The 10,736-nt window shown below is 46.0% G+C and overlaps 1 protein-coding gene across 2 annotated transcripts in view; it reads left to right on the top strand.

Annotated features, from left to right (window-relative positions):
* The first annotated feature begins 6,442 nt into the window (after positions 1–6,442).
* Positions 6,443–10,736, top strand: part of rnmt (RNA (guanine-7-) methyltransferase) — an 8,148-nt gene continuing 3,854 nt past the window's right edge. The window contains exons 1-5 of one of the 2 annotated variants that reach the window (XM_053334397.1): positions 6,453–6,466; positions 7,075–7,136; positions 9,355–9,522; positions 10,276–10,405; positions 10,485–10,610. In XM_053334397.1, coding sequence (XP_053190372.1) covers positions 9,358–9,522; positions 10,276–10,405; positions 10,485–10,610 — 421 coding nt within the window. In that variant the 5' untranslated portion in view covers positions 6,453–6,466; positions 7,075–7,136; positions 9,355–9,357. Of the gene's footprint in view, positions 6,467–7,074; positions 7,137–9,354; positions 9,523–10,275; positions 10,406–10,484; positions 10,611–10,736 lie in introns of both variants that reach the window. The other variant, XM_053334398.1, reaches the window with a different exon arrangement.

Below are 10,736 nucleotides of genomic sequence, written 5' to 3'. Positions count from 1 at the left end.
GAACGTTAGAGAGAGTAAGAGAACATTAGAGAACGTTAGAGAGAGTCAGAGAGCATTAGAGAACGTTAGAGAGAGTAAGAGAGCATTAGAGAACGTTAGAGAAAGTAAGAGAACAATAGAGAACGTTAGAGAGAGTAAGAGAGCATTAGAGAACGTTAGAGAGAGTAAGAGAGCATTAGAGAACGTTAGAGTAAGAGAACATTAGAGAACGTTAGAGAGAGTAAGAGAACATTAGAGAACGTTAGAGAGAGTAAGAGAACATTAGAGAACGTTAGAGAGAGTAAGAGAACATTAGAGAATGTTAGAGAGAGTAAGAGAGCATTAGAGAACGTTAGAGAGAGTAAGAGAACATTAGAGAACGTTAGAGAGAGTAAGAGAACATTAGAGAACGTTAGAGAGAGTAAGAGAACAATAGAGAACGTTAGAGAGAGTCAGAGAGCATTAGAGAACGTTAGAGTAAGAGAACATTAGAGAACGTTAGAGAGAGTAAGAGAACATTAGAGAATGTTAGAGAGAGTAAGAGAACATTAGAGAACGTTAGAGAAAGTAAGAGAACATTAGAGAACGTTAGAGAGAGTAAGAGAGCATTAGAGAACGTTAGAGAGAGTAAGAGAACATTAGAGAACGTTAGAGAGAGTAAGAGAGCATTAGAGAACGTTAGAGAAAGTAAGAGAACATTAGAGAACGTTAGAGAGAGTAAGAGAACATTAGAGAACGTTAGAGAGAGTAAGAGAACATTAGAGAATGTTAGAGAGAGTAAGAGAACATTAGAGAACGTTAGAGAGAGTAAGAGAACATTAGAGAATGTTAGAGAGAGTAAGAGAACATTAGTGCCTGTCCAGACGTTATTCTGTCCAGACGTTATTCTGTCCAGACGTTCCATGGTCAGACGTTCTTCTGTCCAGACGTTCCATGGTCAGACGTTCTTCTGTCCAGACGTTCCATGTTCAGACACCGAGGGTAACTGTCGGTAAAAGCAGCTCACAGCAGATTTAATGTGTTCAAAGTTACATCAGAAATATTTAAAGTATAAATTTAAACATGAAACAAACTGAAATGAGTTCAGTCAGGCAAACATCAGCAGTTCCCGCCTTCAGGTGGTGGAGGGTTCCTCAGACACTGAACACACCTACAGCAGGGCAGGTTTGAACCATGGTTACCATGGTTACCAACAAGATTATAAGATGAAGTTGCACTCGAGTGGTGACAGCACGTCATATACCTGCAAGTCCCTGGTTCGGGTCCGGTAAGGGACCTTTGGCGCCTTAGCCTTAGTTTCCCGTCGGCCTCTCTGCTACCAACTGTTGGAACGAAGGCAAAAAAGCCCCAAAAATAATTTAATAAAAGATGAAGGTGTACTGCGCTGCATGAGTACGGACCCTTTATTCCATGTCTCAGGAGGATTCTGGGCATCAGTCGGCAGAACCGCTTTCCAAACGGGAACGTTCTGGCACAGTTGGGAATACCGAGCATGTTAACCATGTCAGACTCATGCAGGCTGCTGGAGGAGAGCAGGGTTAGGGTCAGGCTAACCCTGCACCAGGCCTGCAGGAAGACCTGTTCATTATCAGACCTGAAGGCAGGCTGATGGAGGAGAGCAGGGTTAGGGTCAGGCTAACCCTGCACCAGGCCTGCAGGAAGACCTGTTCATTATCAGACCTGAAGGCAGGCTGCTGGAGGAGAGCAGGGTTAGGGTCAGGCTAACCCTGCACCAGGCTGATGGAGGAGAGCAGGGTCAGGCTAACCCTGCACCAGGCTGATGGAGGAGAGCAGGGTCAGGCTAACCCTGCACCAGGCTGATGGAGGAGAGCAGGGTTAGGGTCAGGCTAACCCTGCACCAGGCTGATGGAGGAGAGCAGGGTCAGGCTAACCCTGCACCAGGCTGATGGAGGAGAGCAGAGGACACATACAGAGCAGCTTGATCCCTGCAGATACTCCGATGTGTTTTGAGGTTCAAGGAAGCCTACCAATAGAGACATGATATTTTATTTTTAGTAATTTTATTTGTAATATTTTGTTACTGTATATACACTTAAAGGAGTTTTACCTAACTAAATAAAACAATAATTTTATGATACTGCATATTTGATTGCAGCACCATACATAAGTAAATTAGATTAGTTATTCACATGATGCTGTACATTTTCACTCCTATTGAAAAGATACAAGTTTACTACTTTTACTATCAACCAACATATTTTACAAATTGCAGTAAATTAATACAGTGAGCCAGCTCTTTACATGACAGTTATTTATTGTTAATGGTTGAATAGGAGCAAACAGATTTGCTTATTCTCATTGCGTACCATGGTTATAGAAATCTAATAGCCTTTTTCCACATGTCAGAAACATGAATGACAGAAAAATACGATTATGATGAAAAAACACACTTTTTTCAACTGTCCAACTGTAGATTTTAAGCTTTTGTAGAAGGTTTTAATGGCATTTAAAGACCTTAATAAGATCTTAATACTGAATGTGAGGTAATGAAATGCAAATCCAAAGGCTGTGAAGGTAATGTAATGTTTTGTCTCGACAGTCGAAAAGGAACGAATAGTAAAATGTGAAAAGAGGAGCTGAAGTCAGTTCTCCATCTAACTGGACAGAGTTTCCTCTGCTGACACTGATCAGCCGATCATTAACATTACTGTCTATCATGATGATGATGATGGTGATGATGGTGATGATGATGATGATGATGGTGATGATGGTGATGATGGTGATGATGATGGTGATGATGGTGATGATGATGATGATGATGATGATGATGGCGATGATGATGATGGTGATGATGATGATGGCGATGATGATGATGATGGTGGTGATGGTGATGATGATGGTGATGATGATGATGGTGATGATGATGATGATGGTGATGATGATGATGATGATGATGATGATGGTGGTGATGATGATGATGATGATGGTGATGATGATGATGATGATGAGAAACTGATGACCGACAATAGAAACATTGACAAGAATCAATAGACAGCATCACTGATCAATATGATCAACAGAAAATGAATCTCCCTTCATCCTCTAATGTCTGATGGCTTTCTGTGAGTAAAGGTCAGGGGTCAGGGGTCAGGGGTCAGGGGTCAGGGTCAAGTTGGTCACATGATTACAGGATTACCAGACGAGGATGCTTCAGTAATCTGAAGACTTCAGACTGTTATTAACTGTCCCAGATTCCTGAGGACAACTGATCTGATGCTCGGCTGCCAGCACAGTAATGAGTCTCAGCTGTCACATCTCCATCAGCAGCAGCAATTAAATACCACAAAGGATCAGCGAGAGACTCCTAGACAGTCCGCTGAGAGGAGAGACACTGAGACAGTCCGCTGAGAGGAGAGACACTGAGACACTGAGACAGTCCGCTGAGAGGAGAGACACTGAGACAGTCCGCTGAGAGTAGAGACACTGAGACAGTCCGCTGAGAGTAGAGACACTGAGACACTGAGACAGTCCGCTGAGAGTAGAGACACTGAGACAGTCCGCTGAGAGGAGAGACACTGAGACACTGAGACAGTCCAATGAGAGTAGAGACACTGAGACACTGAGACAGTCTGCTGAGAGTAGAGACACTGAGACAGTCCGCTGAGAGGAGAGACACTGAGACACTGAGACAGTCCGCTGAGAGGAGAGACACTGAGACAGTCCGCTGAGAGTAGAGACACTGAGACAGTCCGCTGAGAGTAGAGACACTGAGACACTGAGACAGTCCGCTGAGAGTAGAGACACTGAGACAGTCCGCTGAGAGGAGAGACACTGAGACACTGAGACAGTCCAATGAGAGTAGAGACACTGAGACACTGAGACAGTCCGCTGAGAGTAGAGACACTGAGACAGTCCGCTGAGAGTAGAGACACTGAGACAGTCTGCTGAGAGTAGAGACACTGAGACACTGAGACAGTCCGCTGAGAGTAGAGACACTGAGACAGTCCGCTGAGAGGAGAGACACTGAGACACTGAGACAGTCTGCTGAGAGTAGAGACACTGAGACACTGAGACAGTCCGCTGAGAGTAGAGACACTGAGACAGTCTGCTGAGAGTAGAGACACTGAGACACTGAGACAGTCCGCTGAGAGTAGAGACACTGAGACACTGAGACAGTCTGCTGAGAGTAGAGACACTGAGACACTGAGACAGTCTGCTGAGAGTAGAGACACTGAGACACTGAGACAGTCCGCTGAGAGTAGAGACACTAAGACACTGAGACAGTCTGCTGAGAGTAGAGACACTGAAACACTGAGACAGTCTGCTTAGAGTAGAGACACTGAGACAGTCCGCTGAGAGTAGAGACACTGAGACACTGAGACAGTCCGCTGAGAGGAGAGACACTGAGACACTGAGACAGTCCGCTGAGAGGAGAGACACTGAGACAGTCCGCTGAGAGTAGAGACACTGAGACAGTCCGCTGAGAGTAGAGACACTGAGACACTGAGACAGTCCGCTGAGAGTAGAGACACTGAGACAGTCCGCTGAGAGGAGAGACACTGAGACACTGAGACAGTCCAATGAGAGTAGAGACACTGAGACAGTCCGCTGAGAGGAGAGACACTGAGACACTGAGACAGTCCGCTGAGAGGAGAGACACTGAGACAGTCCGCTGAGAGTAGAGACACTGAGACAGTCCGCTGAGAGTAGAGACACTGAGACACTGAGACAGTCCGCTGAGAGTAGAGACACTGAGACAGTCCGCTGAGAGGAGAGACACTGAGACACTGAGACAGTCCAATGAGAGTAGAGACACTGAGACACTGAGACAGTCCGCTGAGAGTAGAGACACTGAGACAGTCCGCTGAGAGTAGAGACACTGAGACACTGAGACAGTCCGCTGAGAGTAGAGACACTGAGACAGTCCGCTGAGAGGAGAGACACTGAGACACTGAGACAGTCTGCTGAGAGTAGAGACACTGAGACACTGAGACAGTCCGCTGAGAGTAGAGACACTGAGACAGTCTGCTGAGAGTAGAGACACTGAGACACTGAGACAGTCCGCTGAGAGTAGAGACACTGAGACACTGAGACAGTCTGCTGAGAGTAGAGACACTGAGACACTGAGACAGTCAGCTGAGAGTAGAGACACTGAGACAGTCCGCTGAGAGTAGAGACACTGAGACACTGAGACAGTCTGCTGAGAGTAGAGACACTGAGACACTGAGACAGTCCGCTGAGAGTAGAGACACTAAGACACTGAGACAGTCTGCTGAGAGTAGAGACACTGAAACACTGAGACAGTCTGCTTAGAGTAGAGACACTGAGACAGTCCGCTGAGAGTAGAGACACTGAGACACTGAGACAGTCCGCTGAGAGTAGAGACACTGAGACAGTCCGCTGAGAGTAGAGACACTGAGACTCTGAGACAGTCCGCTGAGAGTAGAGACACTGAGACAGTCCGCTGAGAGTAGAGACACTGAGATAGTCTGCTGAGAGGAGAGACACTGAGACACTGAGACAGTCCGCTGAGAGTAGAGACACTGAGACAGTCCGCTGAGAGTAGAGACACTGAGACACTGAGACAGTCCGCTGAGAGTAGAGACACTGAGACACTGAGACAGTCCACTGAGAGTAGAGACACTGAGACAGTCCGCTGAGAGTAGAGACACTGAGACACTGAGACAGTCCACTGAGAGTAGAGACACTGAGACAGTCCGCTGAGAGGAGAGACACTGAGACAGTCCACCGAGAGTAGAGACACTGAGACAGTCCGCTGAGAGTAGAGACACTAAGACACTGAGACAGTCCACTGAGAGTAGAGACACTGAGACACTGAGACAGTCCGCTGAGAGTAGAGACACTGAGACACTAAAACAGTCCACTGAGAGTAGAGACACTGAGACAGTCCGCTGAGAGTAGAGACACTGAGACAGTCTGCTGAGAGCAGAGACACAGAGACAGTCCGCTGAGAGTAGAGACACTGAGACAGTCTGCTGAGAGCAGAGACACAGAGACAGTCCGCTGAGAGCAGAGACACTGAGACAGTCTTCATTAACTTTAACTTTATTTTGATAGTATCTGGCAGCATTGGTCCCTGGCCAGATTCGAACCAGTGACGCTGTGATTAGGTGGCAAGCGCTCTAACCAACCACCAGGAAAATAATTGAAGAGATTAAGTTGCGGATGTTGGAAAGGGATTATATCAGTAAATTCAGTTATATTGCAGTACTTCAGTTTATCTGTGCAGGTATATTATCACCAGTAATAACACAATGTTACTATTCTTATTGTTTCATTGCTTGTGTACTTTATATTTATTATTATTTTCTATTGATGCTCTTTCTATTTTTGCTGCTGCTATCATGTAATAATCTAATAACTTCCCCTCCTGCAGGTGCAGTTCCGCTTTGCAGGGCAGCAGATGGCGCTGGCTCTGCTGACCGCCGGAAACACGAAGAAGTAGAAGAAGAAGAAGAAGACCCGGAAGCTGCATAGTGCGCACGCGTCGTGTCTGCAGAGCATCGTGAGTTTGTTTTTAACTTTAAATTTAAAATGTTAAAATGTTAAAATGTTAAAATGTTTACCTGTTATATTGTCTTAATGTTTAGTGTTATCATGCTGGCCGGATGTAACTCGTGTTTAAATGTTTAAATGTTTAAATCAGCTCGTTTCAGACTGAAGTAGTTCAGAGACAGCTAGCAGCTAACAGCTAACAGCTAACAGCTAGCAGCTAACAGCTAGCAGCTGCTATTTGTTTGTTTTATCATTTTATTTTATTTGTTATTCAGTGTGACGTCAGCATCTCCTCCTGCTCTAATGTTTCTATGAAACATAAACAGTTAAATTTGTTTTTATTATATTTAAACAAATTAAAACTTTAATTAACCTGAAAAACTTAATTTAATAATGTAGAAATAAAAGGACCAGTTGTTATAGGGTTAGGGTTATTACTGTGCTATATATATATATATATGTGTGTGTGACTTTCTGTTTAATAAAAACTATTTTATTCTCATATATATTATTTTTTATTATTACTCATGTTTACATGTTTATGCTCTGATGACATAAAAGTGAATCAAGTTGTTAAATGTGCAGAAAGTATTCTCTCTCCTTCACTTCCTGTTTCAGCTTTATTCCAAAATGGATTAAATTCCTTTTTCTCTCTTCAGTCTCACATAATAACCCCTGAGGTACCCTCAGTACCCTCAGTACCCTAACCCCTGAGGTACCCTCAGTACCCTCAGTACCCTAACCCTAACCCCTGAGGTACCCTCAGTACCCTAACCCTAACCCCTGAGGTACCCTCAGTACCCTCAGTACCCTAACCCTAACCCCTGAGGTACCCTCAGTACCCTAACCCCTGAGGTACCCTCAGTACCCTCAGTACCCTAACCCCTGAGGTACCCTCAGTACCCTAACCCTAACCCCTGAGGTACCCTCAGTACCCTAACCCTAACCCCTGAGGTACCCTCAGTACCCTAACCCTAACCCTAAAAAGGTTTTAAGACATTCTGGCAAAGGTATTAAAAATAAAGACTGAAATCTCTCATGTTCATCAGTGTTCTCTCCCTCAGTACCCTCAGTACCCAGAACCCGGGTCAGGTCTGGGCTCAGGGTTAGGGTCTAACATAAAGGCCTGACTGGAGCTGCACAGATGGTTGTTGTTCTGGAAGCTTCTCTCTTCTCCACAGAGGAACCCTAACCCCTGAGGTACCCTCAGTACCCTCAGTACCCTAACCCCTGAGGTACCCTCAGTACCCTCAGTACCCTAACCCCTGAGGTACCCTCAGTACCCTAACCCCTGAGGTACCCTCAGTACCCTAACCCCTGAGGTACCCTCAGTACCCTCAGTACCCTTACCCCCGAGGTACCCTCAGTACCCTAACCCCCGAGGTACCCTCAGTACCCTAACCCCTGAGGTACCCTCAGTACCCTCAGTACCCTAACCCCTGAGGTACCCTCAGTACCCTCAGTACCCTAACCCCTGAGGTACCCTCAGTACCCTCAGTACCCTTACCCCCGAGGTACCCTCAGTACCCTTACCCCCGAGGTACCCTCAGTACCCTTACCCCCGAGGTACCCTCAGTACCCTAACCCCTGAGGTACCCTCAGTACCCTCAGTACCCTAACCCCTGAGGTACCCTCAGTACCCTCAGTACCCTAACCCCTGAGGTACCCTCAGTACCCTCAGTACCCTAACCCCTGAGGTACCCTCAGTACCCTAACCCCTGAGGTACCCTCAGTACCCTCAGTACCCTAACCCCTGAGGTACCCTCAGTACCCTCAGTACCCTAACCCCTGAGGTACCCTCAGTACCCTAACCCCTGAGGTACCCTCAGTACCCTAACCCCTGAGGTACCCTCAGTACCCTAACCCTAACCCTGTCAGACTGACCATCAGGTTCTTGGTCTCCCTAACCCTAACTCGGCTCTAGAAGAGTCTTGCTGCTTCCAAACTTCTTCCATTTACCAACGATGGAGACCGCTGTGCTCTTCTAATGAAGAACATGCTGTTCCTCAGATCTGTTCCTCCATTCGATCCGGTCTCTGAGGTCTACAGATTAAATAATGACTTCCTGGTTCCTGCTCTGACCTTACAGACCGCTGAGCCGTTACTCATCAGTCCAATCAGCTGAACTCTGATCAATTTATAGAAACATCTCAAGGATCAAACAGGAAGCTCCTGAGCTCAGTTTAGACTGTCACAGTAAAGGTAGAAACAGGTAGCACCTGAGCTCAGTTAGACTGTCACAGTAAAGGTAGAAACAGGAAGCACCTGAGCTCAGTTTAGACTGTCACAGTAAAGGTAGAAACAGGAAGCACCTGAGCTCAGTTAGACTGTCACAGTAAAGGTAGAAACAGGAAGCACCTGAGCTCAGTTTAGACTGTCACAGTAAAGGTAGAAACAGGAAGCACCTGAGCTCAGTTTAGACTGTCACAGTAAAGGTAGAAACAGGAAACACCTGAGCTCAGTTAGACTGTCACAGTAAAGGTAGAGAACAGGAAGCACCTGAGCTCGGTTAGACTGTCACAGTAAAGGTAGAGACAGGAAGCACCTGAGCTCAGTTAGACTGTCACAGTAAAGGTAGAAACAGGAAGCACCTGAGCTCAGTTAGACTGTCACAGTAAAGGTAGAAACAGGAAGCACCTGAGCTCGGTTAGACTGTCACAGTAAAGGTAGAGAACAGGAAGCACCTGAGCTCAGTTTAGACTGTCACAGTAAAGGTAGAGACAGGAAGCACCTGAGCTCAGTTAGACTGTCACAGTAAAGGTAGAAACAGGAAGCACCTGAGCTCAGTTTAGACTGTCACAGTAAAGGTAGAGAACAGTAGTTTTAATAATGTTGTTTTATTCTCTGTAAGCTCAGCTCAGCAACAACATGTAATCGGTTCTTTCTCTGTTTCTACAGAACATGGAGCTGCAGTCAGAGAGGGAGGAAGGAGAAGGAGGAAGAGGAGGAGAAGGAGGAAGAGGAGGAGAAGGAGGAGGAAGAGGAGGAGAAGGAGGAAGAGGAGAGACGAGAGGGATGAAGAGGACACACGAAGAAGAGGAGGAAGAGATTTCTCCCAAGAAGCTGGTACAGAAATTTTATCAAAACAGCTGGTCAATAACTGATCAGAGTTATTGATCCTCAGGTGACTGATCAGAGTTATTGATCCTCAGGTGACTGATCAGAGTTATTGATCCACAGGTGACTGATCAGAGTTATTGATCCACAGGTGACTGATCAGTGTTATTGATCCACAGGTGACTGATCAGAGTTATTAATCCTCAGGTGACTGATCAGTGTTATTGATCCTCAGGTGACTGATCAGTGTTATTGATCCTCAGGTGACTGATCCACAGGTGACTGATCAGTGTTATTGATCCACAGGTGACTGATCAGAGTTATTGATCCTGATCAGAGTTATTGATCCTCAGGTGACTGATCAGTGTTATTGATCCTCAGGTGACTGATCAGTGTTATTGATCCACAGGTGACTGATCAGAGTTATTGATCCACAGGTGACTGATCCACAGGTGACTGATCAGTGTTATTGATCCTCAGGTGACTGATCAGTGTTATTGATCCTCAGGTGACTGATCAGAGTTATTGATCCACAGGTGACTGATCAGAGTTATTGATCCACAGGTGACTGATCCACAGGTGACTGATCAGAGTTATTGATCCTCAGGTGACTGATCCACAGGTGACTGATCAGATTTATTGATCCTCAGGTGACTGATCAGTGTTATTGATCCTCAGGTGACTGATCAGAGTTATTGATCCTCAGGTGACTGATCAGAGTTATTGATCCTCAGGTGACTGATCAGTGTTATTGATCCTCAGGTGACTGATCACAGCGTGAAGGTGGCGAGTCACTACAACAGGCTGCAGGAAGTCGGTTTGGCTGCTCGAAGCCGGAGTCGAATCTTCTTCATGAGGAACTTCAACAACTGGCTGAAGAGTGTCCTGATCGGTAACTGATCAGTAATCAATAACAGATACTTGCTGATTGGCTCTGTGTGGTGCTGATTGGCTGTGTGTGTGATTGACAGGTGAGGTGCTGGAGCAGGTGAGGGGGGCGGGCTCTCGGCAGGTGTCCGTGCTGGATCTGGGCTGTGGGAAAGGAGGAGACCTGCTGAAGTGGAGGAGAGGAGGGATCAACCACCTCGTCTGTGCAGGTGATCAGCTGATTATTAATGATCACACAATCAGCTGATTCGGCGTTCTCTAATAAATATATAAATATAATAAAGTGATAATTATTGATTTTAATGATTGTTGGGTTCTCTACTGTTCTTGGTTTC

Source organism: Scomber japonicus, chromosome 15, assembly GCF_027409825.1.
Source record: "Scomber japonicus isolate fScoJap1 chromosome 15, fScoJap1.pri, whole genome shotgun sequence".
In the NCBI taxonomy this organism is placed as follows: domain Eukaryota; kingdom Metazoa; phylum Chordata; class Actinopteri; order Scombriformes; family Scombridae; genus Scomber; species Scomber japonicus.
This window is presented reverse-complemented; position numbering and strand designations above follow the sequence as displayed.